This window comes from Danio aesculapii, chromosome 13 (genome assembly GCF_903798145.1).
Source record: "Danio aesculapii chromosome 13, fDanAes4.1, whole genome shotgun sequence".
Classification (NCBI taxonomy): domain Eukaryota; kingdom Metazoa; phylum Chordata; class Actinopteri; order Cypriniformes; family Danionidae; genus Danio; species Danio aesculapii.
The window spans coordinates 25,295,297-25,317,873 of record NC_079447.1 but is presented as its reverse complement, the minus strand read 5'-3'; the positions used below and the strand labels follow the sequence as shown (position 1 = coordinate 25,317,873).

At 35.6% G+C, this 22,577-nt stretch overlaps 1 protein-coding gene across 1 annotated transcript; it reads right to left on the bottom strand.

The window, feature by feature from the left end:
- Positions 1-2,248: 2,248 nt before the first annotated feature.
- Positions 2,249-19,393, bottom strand: ogfrl1 (opioid growth factor receptor-like 1). The gene is made up of 7 exons (XM_056471027.1): positions 19,135-19,393; positions 17,580-17,666; positions 17,324-17,402; positions 14,306-14,384; positions 7,700-7,766; positions 6,377-6,522; positions 2,249-3,651 (listed from the first exon to the last, which is right to left on the bottom strand). Exons 1-7 carry the CDS (start codon positions 19,327-19,329, stop codon positions 3,156-3,158), a joined length of 1,149 nt encoding a protein of 382 aa, XP_056327002.1. The 5' UTR covers positions 19,330-19,393; the 3' UTR covers positions 2,249-3,155.
- Between the last annotated feature and the right edge of the window lie 3,184 nt (positions 19,394-22,577).

The following is a 22,577-nucleotide window of genomic DNA, read 5'->3' as shown; positions in this document are numbered from 1 at the left end:
TATGCTCACATCCACGTGCAAAAAAAAGTCAAAAAAAAAAATAGGCACATTGTCTTCTGAATGTGCACATGTGACTAGCATTGACATAAATTCAGTTGATTTCAGCTGAAATAAATTTACTTTGGGTAATCATTGAGATACTTTTAAAAATGAGACCGTAAACTTCACAAAACATTCATTAGAATACTGCACATAAACACACTAACAATTCAAAGAGCTGCACTTTATTATACAGTAGGCCACATAATAAATGTCCAAATATGAACTTCCAAATATGTCACATTTGCTTTGATAACAAATCATCACTTCCCAACAAGTTATAAATAAAAACATAACACTTCTGGCAACTTACTTGAGGCCAGTTAAACTGTTTCCACACAACTATGGCACAAGAAACATTGAAATATGGATCAACAGTCTTTTCAATAAAGAGAAAATGGCTATTTGTTTCCCAACAGGAGAGAAGTCACTGGCTGTATCTGAAACTGACGTCTCGCTGCCTATAATGTGACTTAAAAGGCAACGTTTTTATATAAAACAGGTCTCCGACTGGTTTCCGAAGCTTAATACATCTAAAAATCAGGATCAAATTCTGCTTAAGAGATCATCAAGCAAATATCTAATGCTTATTTCTAAGTAAACGTGATAAAACAGACATTTATGAATAAATTAGCACTTTTTGTAGCAACTGAACTAAACCACATGCACAGTTGGATATTGCAGGGCACATCTGTGCTCTATTTTAAAATGCTATTTTAAAAAAAGAACAATATTAAACGCATTGTAATACATGACCGGGTTGTTTTTCAAGTTTTGGACACAGGATATATTAGTCCACTCTTTTTATGCATGACTTGCACACATTAAACAGCCAACAGAAAAGTATGCACAATCTAAATATTTACTGCATGAAAAAACTAAGATAGACAGTCTTTATTGTTTAAGGTCAAACCAAGGAAGCTAGATTTCTGATACCTTAACGGAAGAATGGGATTTAGCCTTTCCTGGAAATTGTCACTTCTGTTTGTGTGTCATTAGAAACTAAAATAAACTACATCACATTCAAACAAACACACCTGTGCTGTGGAGGTATTGAATAGCCCTCTGGATACACTCTGAAACAGCAGTGTGGAACAAACACATATCGCATACATGCTTGATCCTTATTAATTAATATCTAATAAGAAAAAACTAGTTGTTAATAGTGACCATCAATAGCCCTGATTGTCCACACAAACACTGTATGATTAGATGAAAGGCAGCAAACACTCTCACACATAGATATGTGACCTGCTCCATCACTTTGAGTCATTTCAAACATACGGTGGGGAAGATAAGTATTGAACGTTATTATTTTTCTCAGAAAACATTCTAAAGGTGCCATTGACTTGAAATTTTCCCTGGATGTTGGTAACAACCAAAGAAATCCTTATATGCAAAGAAAACGAATCTAATTTGTTTACAAATTAAGTTATTTGTTGTAAAATGAAATGAAACAGGGAAAAAGTATTGAACACATGAAGAAAGAGAGGTGCAGAAAGGCTGTGAAAACCCAGACAGCAGCTGAAATCTCTCAGTAGTTATTCAGCGACTCTCTGCCCTTCGTCATTGTAAATTAATATTCACTGCTTCAGTCCAACATCTTCATTTGCAGGATGATGAAGATGAAACCAGAGTGGACATTTCAGCAAGATGATCCAAAACACAGCCGAGGAAACTCTCAAATGCTTTCAGAGAAAGAAAATAAAGCTGTAGAATGGTCCAGCCAATCACCTGACTTGAACCCAATAGAAAATACAAATTAAAGATTAGATTTAATAGACGAGACCCACAGAACCATCAAGATTTTTACACTCTGTTGAAGTCCGTGAGCAATGAGAGTCATCTGTAAGCTGCCAATAACCAAAAAAGCCTTAAAAGCCAAAAAAGTATTAAATACGTTTCAGTAGTTCAGTACTTTCTCCTTGTGTCATTTCATTTACACATAACAATTGTTTTTAACTCTTCAATTCCATGACAACAGCCCCTTTAGAAAAATTATTCCCAGGAAAAAAAAACATAACATGTTCAATACTTGTATATATTTACTGATGGGTGTCATAAAAAAGATTCAGTGAGAATATTGGGAGATTTATTCTCAGCATTTAGACAAATGACTGGTAAAAATATAATGTATGCTTATACTGTTTTGGAATATACCTTACTCTGTTTAATTACTAACAAGCTACAGTATGTACAATAAATGGTCTTTCTGAGGTACAAGCATTTGCTTGTAAAAAACACTAAGATTTAAATTCCAGAAGAAATTGTATAACCTTTCACATGTGAAAATGTGTTGGTTTGTATTTGAGTATTACATATTTTAAGCTATAATAACCTTTCAAATGTCATTTCAGCTAATAGTTTAATCTTGCTGTGTTATGATCACAGCACTCACACTATATTTAATGATATCTAAATGGCATTTGTTGTTCATAGCTTTTCTTTTTCCAAAAATAACATAAACAGCTGAAATTCAAGTTTGCTGCACTGCAACTCAAAATGGAAGAGCACATAACATTAGCTAACAAAAAGAGGCACTTTTATATTGCAAGACGTATTTGAGAACTGATTTAAACTCTCACACATACCTATAGAAACATGGAAGATCAATTACCTGAAAATTCCTGAAAGTATATTTACACTTGGTACACATTATCATGATCTGTTACAAGAAGCTACAAGTATCTGTTCCAAGAAACTTTGTCAAGTTTTTCTGAACCCGAAAAAGAAAATGCATCCGTCTGAGAAGCCAACTTACAATTAACAAATAAAGCCTGCCATCTAAGATAATAATATTCTTTCACAGGGGAAGACTGAAGAGTCAAAAAGTGCAATATTTCACACAAAGAAAGTGTTCAGGTAGCACTTACAGATACTCACACTTGTACATGTGCTAAGAACTCACCAGAGGCCTGCAAGCAAGAACCGCAGTAGAGAAATTCATCTGCAAACACTTTGTGAAAAGTATTCAGAGTTAAGAAAAACACTTTATATTAAAAACAAAATGGCGAACAGTCAAGTTCTTCACAAAGCAAGTCTCTAAAAGGCAATAGTATGGAATAATATTGCGGTGCCATTCTTTTAGCATTTCCAGAATCTCTCTCTTTCAGTTCTTACAGAGGAATGGTCTCAATATATTCCTCTATATCCACCCTCCCTCTGCCCTCCTGTAGCATTTTAGTCCCCTTTGCCATTTTCCACTCACCACTTTTCCTCTCCTCCATGTCCTCCATTTCTCTCTCCATGTTATTCCTGCCCTCCCTGGGTGACCTGGCTTTGGCCACACTTCTCTCCACCACCTCGTTTTTCCCCACTCTTGTCCCTGTGGAGATAGAGGCTGGGATGCGTTTCTTTTTGGGTGGCCCCCAGATGAAGTTCTCCGGTGGCTGGTAGTGGCGCTGGGCAAAGCGGAGCAGGGCACGTCTCTGAGCATGTTGGCGCAGCGTGAAGACGAAGTATTCCAGTGCACTGTGACGCATGTTGGGTAAAGTGCCCTCCACCAACGCCTCCTCCAATAACAGACGCACCAGAGGCAGCTTGAAGCTTTCAAAGCCCAGCTCACCAAGGCTCTTCAGAATGCGAGTGATACGCAGGTAGTTGTGCTGTGACCTGGAAAAAAACGGTTATAGGACAAAAGTTACTATTAGAGAAAAAGTTAGAATGTACTGTAGGTTTCACACATGTCAAACATGAAAGGATGCTTTGATATTTTAAGAGGATAGTTAACCAGAATTGAAAATTTGCTATAATTTTACTCCTGCCCATAGATGAAGGGTGCTTTTTTGTTCATTAAAAGAAAGTTTTTAAGGAAAGTTTTTAAAAAGCACCATGATGAAAATTGTCTTTTGTAGTGATAGAAACACAATAAGTCTCTTTTTATTTTCTTTTTTAATTTCCTGACGTTAAAATAGGATCCAAATCTCTCCCATTTTGAAGCCCAGGAGTGCGGTTTCCCCGCCCACCGAATTGATTGACAGCCACATATTAACATGTCTTCGTAGTAATGCGCATAATCATATTAACAAGACAGGACATGCGCAAAGCAACTGGGATTAAAATATCTGTTCAACTCTCTGTGATCATCAATCATCATCAAATGAGATCAAGAATGAGTTTTACAAGTTTAAAACGTTTTTAAAACAGTGCATGTTTGTAATGAATTACAGCGATTTACTTCAGCTTTACTTTATCACCACAGCCGCGTGTCAGAACAATTATAAAAGAAGATGATTCAATCTTGGTTTGTCAACAATAAATCAAGTTTATTTTGTACATTAACATAACGGATATCCATACAGCAATGGATATTAACGTGTATCCTGTCACATTTGCCATGCAAAAACTGTGCAAAGTTAAACGTGCATGCTGTGTGAACTGTAATGACATTGTGTGTGACTCGTCACAGAAAGGCTTGAATTAACTCCACAACAAATACATCAAATAATCATTGGGAAAGTTCTTCCTATAGTATTTCTAACAAACTTTATGTGAGATCTGCTTCTTTCATGTCTGTCACTGTGCTGTTTATCTGACGGAGATGGAGACACACTGACAGGCACATGGAAACGGTGGGCGGAGAGAACTAGCAGGGCCCAGTGATTGCCCAGTGATTAGCACTGTTGCCTCACAGCAAGAATGTTTCTGGTTAAAGTCCTAACTAAACCAGTTGGCATTTCTGTGTGGAGTTTGCTCGCTCTGCCCATGCTTGCGTGGGTTTTCCTTGGGTTCTCCGGTTTCCTCTCACAGTCCAAAAAAAAAACACACAACCTAAGTCAATTGTACGTACCAAATTGGCATCATAGTCAAGCTCTTAGCAAGCCGTATATCTCCTTAGCCATCTTATATCTGCCATTTAGCCAGAAATAAAACGGGGAGTTCTCGAGAGCTACATGAGCTCAAACTCCCCTCTCGCCCAGCATGCTAAACAAGCTTATTACCAATCATCAGCTAAGTGTGAACTCTTGAAGAACAAAAAAACAGTTTTATCAAAAAACAAATCCTTGTTAATATATATATATATATATATATATATATATATATATATATATATATATATATATATATATATATATATATATATATATATATATATATATATGGTTAAAGATATATTTGTGCCACCATAATTGACACCCTTATGGATTCATTCATTAATTATTTTTTCCCTTATTTAGTCCCATAGTCCCTTATTTATCAGGGGTCGCCATAAGGGAATGAACCACCAACTACAACCACCAGCATGTTTTAAGCAGTGTATGCCCTTTCAGCCACAAGGAAACACCCATACACTCTCACATTCACACACATACACTACGGCCGATTTAGTTTAGTCCCTAGTCTGTAACACAAGTCATTCATCGCAATGAATAAAAGCAGAAGAAAAAGTCAAAAAGTTGTTGACCTCCACACAAAAGGAAATGACTACAAAACAATATAGCAAAAACACTGAAAACGCCCATTTCCACTTTCAGGGCAATAACTATAAGAAATTCCAGTCAACTGAAAGTGTTATGAATCAGTCTGGAAGATGATGTATGCCCTTCATGTAAAAACATACCATTAGGCAGAGCGTGGTTTAAAAAAAAATATCCAAGAATAGAAAATTACAGAAGTGGTCAGAAAGTCTCCAAAACTACTATCTAACAACACAAACATTTCCACAAACTGTTTCAAAAAGTTTAAAATAAAGCCTCAACTCTCATCCAAAAACAACCTCATTTCATTTATTGTGTGTGTTGTTGTATTGCTTTGTCAAACGGTTAAACATTAGATGAATTTCCCAGTGCCCCCCCCCCCCCCCCCCCCCCCTTAAATTTACCAAGAGTGCCAATATTAGTGTAGGGCACTGTGTCTCTGTAATGTACTATAAATGTGTCCTACATGGCTCTGTCCTGGGGCAATGACACACAGACAGACACGCAGAGTCATCTACAGTACGTCTACAACTCAGTCCCCTGCACTGCGGATTTTCTCACTCCCTTCCTTCCCAATGTGTTCATCAATCTCATTTTCAACTGTCCTTTTTAAGTGTCTCTGCATTTCTGTCCATGCTATAAATCTCCTTACATGTAAATTGTTTTGTATTTATCTCTGATGTTCGCTAAATAGCGTCTTCTATGCATCTGACCCATTTCTCTGGCCTCTGCATGAGATGACGGTTCAGTCGGGGTCATGACTGTGAATCTGTGGTGCAGGGATAAGAGACTATAGATGGAATGAAGCTTTCTAAATATGGCAGGAGACTGGGAGATGAGATTACCTGTATGTCAAGATAACTGGTGCAGAATTAGAACAAAGGTCAGAGGAGAGGAGTCGTATTTATGAGATAACTCACTCATTCAGGTGCTGGAAGCGATCTTGCCAATTTGGGGCTCGAGACACATTTCCATTTTTATCCAGGAGTTTGATTCCAAAGAAATCCAGCATGATTGTATACGCTAGGAGGAATCGTCTCTTGGCTTCCCGAGTGCTTTGGAATTCCTTTTGGCAATGAAAATCAGAGGATAAAAAGTTGATTTAAGGAAAAAGGTAAAACAGAGAAAGTGTCTCTGGCTAAAACATATTTATGGATGTTCTGACATGTTTGACTAGGCGTTATAACACTAGTAAGAATAAAGGTTTATTTTTTTCCATCCAAAATACCTCAAGTTTTTAGTTCTATATACCACAATATAGTGGTATACAATATATACTGTATATAGTTCTATATATGTAGTTATATATACCACAAAACAGATCGAAACCATTCATTTATTTTGCTTGAAGAGATGATTGCTGACAAATCAAGAATACAGATATTAGGGCTGCATGATTCTGGCTAAAATGAGAATCACAGTTTTTTTGCTTAAAATAAGTCGATTATTCTTACGATTCTGTAGATGTGAAAAAAAAGGTTAATACAAGTAGGCTATTATCATTGCTAATTCTCAAAAATAAGGTAAAGCAACAATAATAATGTCAGGCTTATGTGTACTGTAGCTCTACTGTTTGTTAAAATGCTCAATTTTGTATAGACTTGGAATGGTGGACTTGAACAGACTTCAAATATGTCCTGGTTGTTAATTCACAGTAAAGTGATGACATCAGAATACAACTATTCAAAATTCTGAAGTTGAATTATTATGTTTGACAACATATTAGACCATTATTTCACTAGTAAAATGAAACGTTTGTCATTATCAAATTTCCTTTGCAGGTTCTGTTCACTAAAGTAGACATCATTCACAAGCACGCATGCATCCTCTCGGTTGTAAATAAACAGCGCGTCAGCTCGTGTGATTTTTATGGCCACGAATACGTCATTACATTAAGACAGAAATTTCATTTTTACCTTATTATAACTTATAAATACAGTATGCAACACTTCTAACACTATTTAGAGGTGTACATCTCGAAAACAATGTGAAGACTTGTGCGACCATCTTTATGCTTCTCTCTTGATCTTAAAAATATAATTGGCTGAATCGTAGAAAAGCTGAATTTAGATCGTGTGTAAGGTCGAATCGAGGTGATCTTTTTTTGATTAATCGTGCAGCCCTAAGACATACTTAATCAAATATTTTTTTAAAAATTTGAAAAGAAAGATGTTCGTAACAAAAAAAGACACTATTTATATTATTTCTTGTCTTAAAATGGCATTTTGATTTCAGATGCTTACCTTTATCTCATCCTGAGTGAGTTCTTGAGCATAAAAATTTAGGCCTTGTTCTCGAAGTGGGAAAAGCCTGTAACAGAAGTGAATAAACAAGCTAGGATTCATCTTTTGTCATTATTTATTAGTGAAAGAAACACTTTTAAATAAACACTTTCAAACAGATGTTTTGAAAAATGTTTTGCATGAAAATAAGTGTCAATCTCATATAAAGTCATATAAAGGATAATGTAATGTAATTAATTATATACTGCAAAGCATAGTGGCATTACTAAATTGTAATTATCATGCATTTGTACTATGATTTTCAGGAAACACCCACAATGCAATTCACTGTTACTGGTACTGTACAGTACTAAAAGAATCATATTTCTTGATATGTTCATCATATTAATAACACTGTATAACCCAGATAGTTAAGATAACTTAAACTATTTGAGAAAACCGATTGCGACAAACCATTTAAGTTAAAAAACGAATCCAAATGAGTACTGTGAACTTAATCTATTTGAGTAAAAGAAGCAATTTGAGCACAGTAAAACTCAGTAAATGAAGAGAACTCAAACCGAGTACTGTAAAACCCAATAAGTTAAGGCAACTGAAACCATTTGAGGAAACCGATTGCTACAAACCATTTGAGTAAAAAAACTAATCTATATGAGTACTGTGAACTAACTCTATTTAAGTTGAAGTAATGAGCCATGTCATTAACTCATTACTAGGGCTAGACGGAATCTGCGGACGTTTTTTGCTATTTCTGCTGAGAATTTTGGTAAAAATCTTCGGATTTCTGCGGAATTACTTTGGGAGTATCATAACTAAAACCTTAATATGTGAAATAAAAAATAATATCTTTTAAACTTTTATTTAATGTTTACAATGCAAATTCAATTATATTCACTTTATTTGGTAAACAAACAAGTCTCTCATATAATATATCTACTAAAAGACAGAAAATATTACTGTACAAACTGCATTGTACATAAATCAGATGAACATTTTCATATTAGTCAATAATATTACTGTGATTAATTTAAAATCTGAATAAATAAAGATTTACACACATTTACTCAAGGAAATAAACGGAATTAATGATGGGCTAAAAATCTGCTAAATTCTGCGGAAATCTGCAGAAAATCTGCATGCGCAGATTCTGTGTGGGCCTACTCATTACCTTCAACACTGAGTTCAAAACTCTTTTCAAATGGGTAGAATTACCTTTCAGTCAATTTTGAGTTAACTACACTCATTTTATTTGATGAAGTTGAATGTTGTATTTTACAGTGTATGAATCATTGGATTTAAGAAATTTGATTCGTTGCTACTATCCTTCAAATCACTAGGCTTACCTTGTTTAATATGATAACTTATAATTTCCTATTAAATGCAGGTTAGAATGAGTCTATTGTTTTATTTATACATAGATTTGTTATAAGCGGAATGGTGATGGCACAATATTTTACCCACATTTGATTTAAAGTTATTTAAAACATTAACTTGGCTTAATTTCAAATCAATTTAACATGCTTTATGTAATATATTTTATACTATATTGTGTACGTAACAAATAACATGTTGATGCAGACATCTGTATTGTCAATCAACATTTCGTAACTTTGCTGCAATTATAATTGTTAAAGTCATTTAAAAACATTAACATATCAATATACTTATTAATACGGGCTAATATTTACAGCTGAAGTCAGAATTATTAGCCCCCCCACACTCCCCCTTTGAATTTCTTATTCTTTTTCAAATATTTCCCAAATGATGTTTAACAAAACAAGGCAACTTTCACAGTATGTCTGATCATATTTTTTTTCTGATAATAGCCTTTAAATGTCACTTTAAGCTGTATAGAAGTGTCTTGAAAAATATCTAGCCAAATATTATTTACTGTCATCAAGGTAAAGATAAAATAAATCAGTTATTAGAGATGAGTTATTAAAACTATTATGTTTAGAAATGTGTTGAAAAAATCTTCTCTCCATCAAACAGAATTTGGGGAAAAAATAAACAGGGGCGGTAATAATTTAGGGGGCTAATAATTCTGACTTCCATTGTATATTAAATATTAAAAAATTAAACCCGACAATTAAATCACACATTTTTACTCACCATAAAGGTGACTCTTTCTAAGATATAAGAAATAGAAAGGGAGATAGAAAAAGAGACACACACACACACCAAAGTGCAATAATGGATAAATTTCTCCGTCAGCTGTTTGATCCTACATGTTGCTGACCGCTAGCAAAGGACAACCAGCAAACCTCGGCATATCTTTTTTTTTCTGTCTGTCTCTTTTTTTCTCATCAGCCTCTTTCGTTTCTCATCTCTCTCTGAAGTCGTGAAGTTCTGGCTGAATGCCTGCTGGAGCAAGCAAGCTTTCACTGTCATCTCGTCTTAATTTACGTAAAGAGCCAAAATGTTAGCGATCTGTCTGCTAGCACTTTTACATTCGCTAATTGATATTATGCAAATAGCCCTGGAAGTGTAAGGAGTGTGAACGAGAAAAAAAATGAGTAGAGGGAATGAGAGAAGCTATAAGGAGGAGGTGCAAGGGTACGATTGGCAGCATATGCATGAAGCCTGATTTTAGAAGTGTGCTGCTATTTCACGCAGGCTCGGGGCATCATGTCCTCCCTCTATTTTCACCCCGGAAATAACAGCACAGTCAGGAATGAACAGAGAGCGGGCGAGAGGTTACAACACCCTACTGAGAGCTTTACAAGAACACATTGACACACAACCACCGTTTAACCTCCACACAACCTTCAGTGCTCGCTGAATGTGAGTTAATTCATTCACTGGTTACATAACTCTTCATTAGTGATGCTGGTGTTTTATAATATTGTTTTTTAAAAAGAAAAACTATGAAAAATATGAAATTTTTTTTTTGGGGGGGGGGATCAAATTATTCCTTTAGTGATGTTTTATGAACACATTTTGGGAGAAGCATGATCGGTTTTGAAGAGGATAATTCATTATTGACAATCATTCTATTTTGCAATCCGCTTAAGACCAAACCCCTATAAATAGTCAAACCTCTGTTTTCTTTCGACTTCAGCATCCCTCCACCACCCCATCTTCACACGATTAAACCGGATACCTACTTAAATCTGAGGGAGAGCGTTCTGGAGCGAGGCTAGACACAGCGCTCAGACCGCAATCTCTCTATCCTGATAAGGGAAATAACACGAGTAAAGCTGCGGTCACACTGCACTTTTCTCCCCATTGACTTCCATTCATATGCATATGAATGCATCAGACAGGAAATGCAAGCTTGTGCGACAAGTTTCTCAGTTTCCTGCATTGCAAAGTTCAAGCTTGATGAACTTTGACTTGCGAAATCATATCATTTGACTGCCTGAGACCAGTCGAGGATTAAAACATGACCTCTTTGAACAGAAATTTAAAATATGGACCAATCGGTCACGTTTTAAAATGTCTAATCATCTTGTTTAATCCTGCCTCTTTTCGCGCGCCGTACAACAGAATTCGCATGATAAAACTCTAGTGTGACCGTAGCTTTAGGGTGTCTTTGGACAGCACGCCAAATACACATGTTCTATTCAGTCAAATATTGGTGAGTGTGAACTCGTCATAGTTGGGTGTAAAGCGTTCCACAGTAACGCGTTACTGTTTTCTAATTATATTTTTGGGGAACGCAGTAAAATTGCATTTAAAATTTTTGTAATTTGAATACAGTTGCTAAAGTCAATGTAAGTGCATTACTTACATTACAAATAGTGTTTAGAAGGAAAAAAATGCTTCTTTTAAAAAACATTTTCCGCTGCAACGACAGTAATGAGCATGCACTTTTAAATTGCTGAAGAACACGTTCTGAAATAGTTGCTGTGGAGAGTAGTTGCTTCTTCAAGTGGAAATACAGACATTGCTTTGATTTCATTGAGCAGAAAACTAAAATATTGCTGTGAAATGCAGTTTATGTCCAGTCTCTAAAGAACTTTCGACTGCTTTTAACTCGACCAGCAACATCTTCAAGCACTAGAATTGAAAGAATTCTAGGACAATAGTCGTCACCAGGGAGGACACCGGTTTCCAAAAACACAAAGCCCTAAACAGGCTAAATTGGAGTTTTGGCTAGGATCGAGTGTGAAGTTATCTTCTAAATGTGAAGAGACGAGTAGCTGTTTATGTGGCTGTTCACATATCGCGTCTTTTGTGTGTACAAGTTCGTTATTTCCAATGGAGGCGCGCGGCTTGCATGTGCATATTTGGAGCACATATTTTCAGGCGGATTTTCAGGCACACTAGTTGAAAACCGTGAGTCACGTGACAAGAACTGACGATCAGCTTCATGCTTTGTATGGAATATACACATTTAGGTATTATCTCAGACAAACGCAGAACACCCAAACACTGCAGTGTGTTTTGATTCTATTGATGTCAGTGGTTACAGGTATCCAGTTTTCTTCTAAGTGTCCTCTAACCAAGTCCTTTCACTTGGCGGCCATCTTTGAAACACCTCTCGGGCAGTATGCTTGGGCATTCTGTTTGAATGGAAAAACATAAAATTCTCCAAAACTACTTGCCAAGCTTATGATTATATTTCATATTAGGAATCACCAATAAAATTATAGAATAACTGTCTATTTAATTTAGTTTCTAAATGTTCAAATCACACAACATCTGCAGAAACGTCTTGTATATTCTATAGTCTTTGACTAAACTGAACTTCAACTCTGAAAACTGGACGGACACATTTTAATTTACTAGAACTTTTATGTTAAGCTGCTTTGACACTCTACATTGTGAAAGTGCCATAGAAATAAAGATGAATTGAATTGAATATTACAATTGAATATAACATTTAACTTCCATTATTTTGGTTTGCTGAACTGTATGTATAAAGCAAAATCATTTATTTGTACTAGACAATTGTAAAATGAATTAATGAGGGAAAACTTATAAAGACTGAACCCCATGTGGATTCACTTAATCTGAGAAAGTCTGAAAGAGAACATCGGTTTTAAATATGTTTCCATACAAAGCAAGCATTACAGCATATTCGAGTTTCTTAAAAGTAACGTTTTAAAAATAGTTACAATCTGAACAGCTCTATTTGTAGGGGTTGTTTGTAAGAATTTTCATGTATTATCACAAATTTCTTTAATTGCCAATGAGTGAACAATAAAATTACAATACAAAAAAATCTCTTAAGCCGCGGTAACACAGCACTTTGCCCAAGAGACTTCCATTCATACAGATGCGAATGCAACAGACCAGAAACGCAAGCTTGCGCAATAAGTTTCGCAAATCGCTGCATTGCAAAGCTTGGTGAAGTCTGACCAGCAAAATTGCCTCGCATGACTGCGTGAGACCAATTGAAGATCAAAACATGACCTTTCTGCACAGAAATTTTAAATATGGAGCAATCGCTCGCTTTTTTTAATGACTATTTGGAACAGATGGTAAAGAGAAGCACATCTAAACCATATCTCACCATCCAAAAAATCCCTCATGTCCATATTAGCATGCACCTTTTTATGTTCTTTGATCGGGAAATAATAAAAAGTTTCATGCTAATAGGCTAGATTAAGTATTTTTATTAAAAAGTTACTGTTGCTCACTTTTTAAAAAAATGCATAATCATTTTGTTTAATCCCGGCCCTTTTCGCAGCACCACAGAATTTCACGTGCTCAAACTCTAGTGTGACCTTGGCATAAGTCTTCTGAAACATCTTTAAAAGACAAATACGAAATGTTTTCATCTGTGTCAAAGCTGATTCTTTAAGTACCCAAGCAACTGTTTTTTGTTTTGCTATAGTGTTTGCATAAAGCTTATTTAATCACGTTTAATTTAATCTCAAATTAATGGAAAGGCTTACTTACTTTCCTACAATATGGCTTATCTTAAATTAAGATTAAAACAGTTATCATCTGCATCTTTAATGTAAGGAAATTGGACCATTTAATCAAGAAATGCCCTCAAGTCATCGACTTTCCCCAAAGCTTCTTCAGTTGCTAAAGAGATGATGTCAGCCAAAGCGCCGCATGAATATTTGAGCAACGTTAAACATTAAAGAAACTTCATATCTAGTGCAGTCCTAAGGCCATCCTTTTGTCGACAAAGATGATGTTGCTGACCCTTTCACCTGCAGGTACCACAAATGTGCTGATTTTGTCTTTATCACTGGCTTTGTCCGCTTTCATGCTCTTGTTTGATTTTTGCCTTGATCTACAGGATTTGCATCTAAAGAAGATGAGGTTTATTTGGAACAGATGGTAAAGATAAGCATATCTAATCCATGTCTCGCCGTCGAAAAATCTCTCATGCCCATATTAGCATGAAACTTTTTATGTTCTTTGAACGAGCAATAATAATAAGCTTCAGGCAAATAGGCTAGATTAAGCATTATTATTAAGCAATTACTGAATATTGCTCATAAAGAAGCTACAAAATAGGGTTCCTGCAGGGATGCCATTGAAGAACATTTCACTAAACAGTTCATTAAAGAACAATGTTTTTCTTCTTTCTTTAGCTGTTTGTGAAATGGACAGGCTCCACGGATGTTAGAGGTTTTTCATGGATTCATCAATACCAATAAAGAACCATTAGGAGTGTATAATATTAAAGAAATAGCTTACCACTGAATGTATGTGTGATTGTGCTCTAGTTTGTCATAGTCTCCCCTCCATTTAGTGAGGATTTCTTCAATGTAAATACCTGGGGGGCAAAAGAGCAAGATAATAAATCATCACAACAGGCAAAGCTCAGCATTAGTCACTTAAAACTCCATTCAATGCAGTTTTTTTATTTTAATTCTATCAAGATCTGTTTTTTCTTTTGTCAATATGTTTGTTTTTTCATGCCAGGTTCACTCGTAAAACGTTGACTTAAGAGACATTATTGATTCAGTCCCAAATGGCACCATAAGCGAATTATCTAGTCATTATCATTTACTCACTCCCACATGGATCTAATTTAAATGACTTTCTTTCTTGTTTGGATAATGTGCAGAATGCTGGGAAGCAAACCAGTGTAGTGCCCTTTAACTTGACCCTTAGTTGTATGGACAGACATATTTGGAACACTATTGTGTTGAATAAACATTGACAAATTTGTTCTTTTTGGATGAACTGTACCTTTAAGAAGAAACAAAGAACTGCTTGTAAATCGAGGTGTAGGTCATCTGTGACATGGAAATGCTGATCTCAGAGGGACGCACAGCACAATGTTACATGTTTGTGTGTGTTTGTGTGTGCAACCTTCTTCATAAACAGCAGTGAAACTGTTATGGTGCCATTAAATGCTTGCACAACAGATCCAGTTAATTCTCAAACATGACCACAATAACCAATCAATGGCTCCTCTGAGATGTCTTCACTGTCTGACTGCTTAAAGTGGCCCGGGGGAAAACATTCAGTTAATGAAGCACTCCAGAAGCCATGTTCTTCCTTCACACCAGCTGGCATGTGTATTCGCTTGTGAAAACGGCTTCTTGTTCGTCTGGAGATACTGTAAATGTTCTTGCAGTGTGTAAGTTCACATCTTTGCGTACAGGAAATGTCAGCACTTTTTTACCTACATAAAATCTCTTATTTGGCCGACACATTTAACCCAAAGCAATTTTCAAAACATGTCTGGTAAAGCATTATGGTTAAAGCCCCTATAAATTGCATTTATTTATTTAGCATAATGTTGCTCCAAACTTATTTATTTATTTATTTATTTATTTATTTATTTTCTGTGGATGCAGAATATATAAGGAGACATTTTAAAGAATGCAGCAACCAAAAGCACTATTTAAAAAACTGAGAACTTAGTGTCATGTCAGGTTTAGATTACAAAGTATCTGCCCAATTTTTTGTCATGATTTGTATGAGGATGTCGTTGTGATTCGTATTTCAAAATTAGTGTCGGTATATGTTTGAGTAGGTATGTATTTTGAATCAATATTTACTGTACAGCCACTATAAAGTACAGTCTATATGCTATGAATGCATATAGTATAAATTGACATTCTGCACTCAAAATATTTTGAGTGGTTCAACCCAAATTTGGTTAAAACAGTGACAAACCAGCTTGATGGCATTGAAGGAAACGGAACTATGTTACATATTTTCAGAAAAGTGGCTAATTTGTTAAATTCATATGATTTCATATGTACAAAAACACAATTTTTAAAAGAAGACATGCCTCAAAACACCATTCCTAAACCAAACCATCATTAGGGGGTGAGCATTCACTCATTTATTTTCCTTTGGCTTAGTCCCTTTATTCATCAGAGGTCGCCACAGCGGAATGAACCACCAACTTATGCAGCATATGTTTTACACAGCGGATGCCCTTTCAGCTGCAACCCAGTACTGGGAAACAACCATACTCATGCACTGCTTATACACTAAGGCCAATTTAGTTTATTCAATTCACCTATACCTGCATGTCTTTGGACTGTGTGGGAAACCGGAGGACCGGGAGGCAACCCACGCGAACATGGGGAGAACGTGCAAACTCCACACAGAAATGCCAACTGACCCAGCTGGGACTCGAACCAGCAACCTTCTTGCTGTGAGGCGACAGTGCTAACCACTGAGCCACCTTGTCGGCTAGGGAGTGAGCAGATCAAACTAAATATTCTAATGAAATTGGACAAATTTATTTAATTTAGCCACTAAATCAAAAAGTTATGAACTGTTGTGTGATTGCACTGGACACACCCAGAGTTTGGGTTAAAGCTGAGAGCAAAATGTCATCCTAAAACTTAGTAAATGCTATTATGGACCCAATGTTTTGGTACATTTGTAGAACGTACATTCACCATGCTGTATTTTTAGAACTTTTTGACAATTGAGACAAAATTATTTGTCACATACAGGTTTTCACATTAATCATCCAATCCAGCAAGCTCTCAACGCAAGAACCAGTGGAAAAAGTGAGCTAAACAAATGAATCCTGACCATATAAACCATATAAATAACAATATAAATCCTATGTAATGATTTCTTCTCCAAATACGGTGAAAATATGTGCATTTTAAAAAATATATAATGAAATAACATAATATAAAATAAAATAGCCAGTAGTATTCTAAACGAAAAATTAACTAGAAATTTAAAGGTATCTACTGTAAAGACTGAGTTTTCCTTTTGGTTGGCAAGTATTCCTTGAAGCTTCAAGGAATCAAGAGTAAAATACATTAAGATAATTCTCTGGCACATTGATCATTTGTGTAAGACTATGTTTTTTTAAATGGATTAGTCTAGATCATTATTTGCACCAGTGCGTTTATTCCTGAAATGGCTGTTTGTTATTACTGCAAACAAAATTTCCCCGAGTAACAATTAAGGCACAGTCTCATTATGAGAATCAAGGGACCTCCAGGGAGGAAGTTCCTTTAATATAATGGTGATTTAAAAACAATAAAACAGATTGGTACTGCAAACAATTGGGACACCACATAATACTTATAAAGAGCAATAATATAAGTTCATTATTAAACAATAAAAAGAACTTTGTGCTGTGAAAAGACCTCCACACACAATCAATACCGTACATATGAGGAAATTTTCAATAACACAACTGCCGTTCTCTTATCCAGTCCAGATTTCATTGTACAGTCCTATGCTTCTCTCATTATGATATAAAAAAGTAAACATACTCACCATCCGGCACCAGCGGGATCTTATTCAGATAAAACCTCAGATTACGATATTCATTCGGCTGACGAGGCTCCTTGTAGTTCTGAGCAACAGAAAGAAATCAGGAATGAAGGATAGAGAGAGTTAAGAGTCCAAGTAATACATCAGGGCTCAACTAAATGTGTTTCTGCTGACTGTACAGCAATATTTACTGAAAATCTCATTTTCTCTCAGAAAGCTCTGTATGAGAATTGTGAAGAGAGTAGACGTAACTCTTTACCGGATAACTGTGGCGATACTTGTACAAGTCCTTTGCAGCATAAAAGCTCCTTTTCATCCTGGTGGAGGACTCCATCATGTCACCAAACTGTGTGATAGGGAAAAAAGTGACAGGGATGGAATGGTTCCATAGGTGATGAAAAAACGAATGAATGACTTCACTCATCAGCATCTGAGCTACATTGTCACTGCTCTTCCCCACTGGGATGCTAGAGAAAGAAGAGCTCCATTTTGTAGACTATGTATTTTTTTTCTAACTAATTCATGAACATTTTTAGCTCTCTGCCTCTTGTGATGTTGAAACACTGAACATCTTTATGGTTGAATGAAGGCGATGCGCAGAAGGCTTGTACTCTTGCACACAACATGAAGCTGTTTGCCTGCGATGGCCAATGACATGCCTAAGATGCTAACTAATTAATAACATTACATTTACTTACATAAACGCATTAGATAATATATAGGTTTCGGATGCAGGGCTTGCAGAAGCAAACTATAATCGTGAATGTGACAAGCTGTTATCAAAGTCAGCTTCAAATGAATAAAAATCCAATTTCCTTTTTCCCGCTGACAGGAAATTCGAGAAGCCAAATTTCCCGTGAGGAAATAGGTCACATTGAAAAGGTCACAGTCTCTGTGGCCTTAAAATCCAGAAACCTTGTGAAAAGACAGAGCCATTTTAGAAATGACATCTAACAAGGTCAAAGATGTTTAACTCTCCTATTGCCTTATAAGTTAGCGTCAGCAAAAAAAGCTTCAGCATCAGCCCTTTTTTCTGGTTAATTTGATGCCATTTTAGCATTTCGTATGATAACATATACATTATTTTTATATTAGTTATTGAATGACATATTGTAATGTTGTAAAGTAATAATGTTGTTATTATAAAGTAATAAAATTGTAAGAATTATATTAAATAATAATGATATTATTATTACGTTATTTCTTTCTGAAATCTGATTTATGAATATATGACAATAGTGTAAAAGCAGATAGATAGATAGATAGATAGATAGATAGATAGATAGATAGATAGATAGATAGATAGATAGATAGATAGATAGATAGATAGATAGGTGAAAGGTCGTAAATGGGTCAAATTTGTGGCTCAGATTTTTAAACAAAGTATTTTGTTAAATACTTGTTTAAACAACTTGTTTAAACAAAGATTTTTGTTACATATTAATATTAAATTATTATTATTTTACAAAGCCTTTTTTTCATCATTTACTCAGTATTCCTCCTGCTGAAAACGTGCAACTAACTGAATGCAATTGTTCGATATTTATAACGTGCAATTTTCAGTATAACGTTGTGTTCAGTATTAATTATATGGCTGATGATAATGGGTTGACATTGCCCACGCTCTCGGCACGCACAGCACGCGTGCTTACACCACATGGATTTACAAGCATTTTAAATATCATAACCACAATGATTACTACACTACTACACACGCTGTTTCTAATGTGCAACCGACTGTACATTTACAGTTCATACAGATGCGTCTAACGATCGCTCTAATGCTTATTGTTTCCTTTGTTATCACCGGGTACCTGTGGTGATCCGTGCTCCAGCTGTTCGCCTCCTCTGGCTGCCTCCGCCGGGCTCATGGACTCGGAGATGCCGCTGTCCTCCTCCTCTCCTCCCGGCTGATGCTCGTCGCTCTCCGAGTCCGTTTCCCACGTCGAGTCGCATTCTTCCACTGTGCTCGGCTCCTTGTATCTCCAACTGCCCATCAGATTGCCCATTTAAACCCTGTCCTCCGTGCCTACATAGTTTAAAGTCCTCGCTTGGCTCAGGGTCGAGCTTTAATATGATGTAGAGCCGCCGTCCGGGTCGCTTTTATGTGACTAATGGGGGATTTCCAGCACTCTGATGAGAACACACCCCCTTCTGACCGAAGATCAGCGCTGGAGATGATGAGCGCTCAGCATCATTTATTAAGGCGTCTCTGAGGCTGCTCTGAGGAAGATTTGTTCTGCTCTAAATTTAGTGTAAAGACACAATCACGCGTAAAAGTCGTTCTGTTTTGAGTAGAGAAATATAGCGGGTTTGATGCTACATCAGGGCCAACAAAACTATGTCATTGAAATTACAGAGAATTTATTTTTCCATCGTGTTCACCGAGCCCTTTTAATAATTTTTTTTATTCATAAATGAAAACATACAACCACAATCAGGAGATCAATTTAAGAGAGGAAAATACAAGTTACATTAACTGCAGAGAGAAAAGACTAACAAAACAAAGAAAGGGGTAAGTAAATTACAGTTGTACAAAATTGTATGAAAATAAATAAAATAAGAGCATTACAGGAAAACTATCTAACTCAAATCAGAGTCAATAGATAGCAGTTCTTCAAATAGTACCAAAAATCTGACACATATTTGCTACACATATACGGAAAGATTTGAGCAGTAAGTCAACTTCAATCAGAAAATGTCTAAGAGTAGGAATTGACGCCATGCATGTTTGTTTATGTATAAATAATTTTCCAAACAAAATAAAAAATGTTAAAGATAAATTCTTTAGATTTATGTGCAGATTCTGAGTAATAACTAATCATTTATTTTAAACTAAAGGATTGTGGGGTGTGTAATTAAGTCGAACCAAAACTTCTGAACAAGTTCACACCTACAAAATAAATGTATCAAAGTTTGTCCCATTTATGATAGAATGTCATAATAAATAGTGAAAGTAACTGATAGAAGTAGACTTTAAGACTACTTTAATTTTTAATCATTCAAATTTGCAAGTTCTGACTGAGGAAATGAGCTGGCCAATTTGCTTTTTACCTACAGGTTACAGTTTTTAATATGTTTAGTTGGTTTTAGATAAGTTTTAACAGATTCCTATTTGTTGTTGTTTTTTAATGATGCATGATAATAAATTAGTATTTTTTAAAAAGAATTTTTTTCATACTTTCAAACCTATACAGAATTCTTCATTTAAAATTCTAGTCTCATAACATTATTTATAAAACTGTGAAAACTTTGACAAATTGTAGGATTTTTTTGTTTGCATAAAAAAGTCCAGTTATAATTACCATTCAACAAGATAATTTAATAGATATAGAGATATATAGCTCCATGTTTTGAGAAAAAAAGAACCACCTCTTTCAATAGGCTGGCTACGGGCCTGAGTAAAGGATGACAGAATTTTTGTTTGGGTGAACTTTCCTTTTGAGAAGGATCTGAAACTGCAGCTACTAAAATAACATATAAAGTGTGATTATTTAGTGACGTCTAAAAAAATATTTTGAGCATGATTAGACACAAATTGTTCATGTGTTTGCAACAAGTTTCGACACAACTGCCAAATTAATTTAATCATCAACAGCCCATCATCCCTCATATTTCGCATTAAAGTATCACAAAAACTTTGAGATAATGGTTGTTTTTTTTAGAAGAAGAGCTTGTTTTTTTTCCTTGCCTTCAAAACCCTAAAAAAGATTCATACAATAATACTCACCAGTATATAAGAACTCAAAATAGTAGAGCGTTGACAGTGGTTGTCCAATCAACAACAGTTCATTAAAGTTAATTACTGAGGGTTTAGGATACTTTAGCATAAAACCTCATCATAAGCTGTATATACCCAAGAATGATTATGAACCCCAGTTAAAGATCATTGTACTCGCCAAATTAGGGGCAGTGTATGAATCTAAATGTATTCTACTGTATAATAATTAACCAAGTAAAATCACTGCAGAAACATTGTCCACATTTGTAATGCATAATATTCCCCTTGACAAATTTTTATAGATCTCCCTAATCAATGCCCAACTAAAAATGAATCTAGAACTTTAACACTGAGAGCTTGCATGAACATTTTTAAGGCTAAATCAATTACGTGATGTAATGCAGATGCATTCATTTTCTATTTATAGGAAGCTGTATCCATTTTTAAAGAGCCACTAGATGGCATTACCATAAAAAGTGGAACATGAAGCATGCGCAATGACCTGCAGAAGGATGAGGGCAGAGGCTGGTGTGACGAGGTCAAATGCAAGTCAAGCGTGATCATATGCGAAGTCCAAGTTCAGTGTCCTCTGAACCCTTAAAATACAACTCAACTCCTAAAGAAGCAATTGATTTATCCAAGATGATAAAATCTCACAACATTATTGAAATAACAATTATGAGTGAGATCACGAGGAGAACTACTTCTAAATTCTTTTCTTTCAACTTGTTCTCTTGTCTCGTTCTCTTTTCATGTTGTTCACAATTCTAAATAATGGACTCACCGTCTTTCCAGTTCACACTCTCTATTGTTCATGCTATAGTGCATTTATTATTAATTTATCACATTGCTTCTTCCTGTCTCTTTCCATCTAGTTTTGCTCTCTATCTCTCCCATTGCCTTCTGTTCTCCTTTCTTCATGTGTGTGTGTGTGTGTGTGTTATAGAGAGAGAGTTTAGGCTCTCTAGTGACTGTGGGGTAATTATCCTTCATCACAAGTCAAGCTCTGCTGCGTCCTGCCGGCTGGGGTTTGGAAGACACAGGCCCATCAGTGAGGCCTGTACAAGAGGGGATTCGAGATTACAGAAAGCTTGTCGACGTATCAAGCCGACATTCTGTCTCTCTTTCAATCTAATTCACTCACTCATCCATTCAACTTCGAGTTTTGTGTTAAATATGCATAACGTTACTCTGTACTTGAAAGTGTAATAAGGCTCATTTAAAGGAACACTCCACTTTTTGGGGAAATACAGTAGGCTCGTTTTACAAGTCCCCTAGAGTTGAACAGTTGAGTTCTATAATTTTTGAATCCATTCAGACCATCTCTAGGTCTGGTGGGAGCACTTTTAGCTTAGCTTAGCATAAATCATTGAATCGGATTAGACCATTAGCATCTCGCTTCAAAAATTCAATAAAGTTTTAATAGTTTATATATATATAAAATTTGATTAAGACGGACTGAAAATAAAAAGTTGCTATTTTCTAGGCCGATATGGCTAGGAACTACTTTCATCCCAGCCTAATAATCAACGAAGT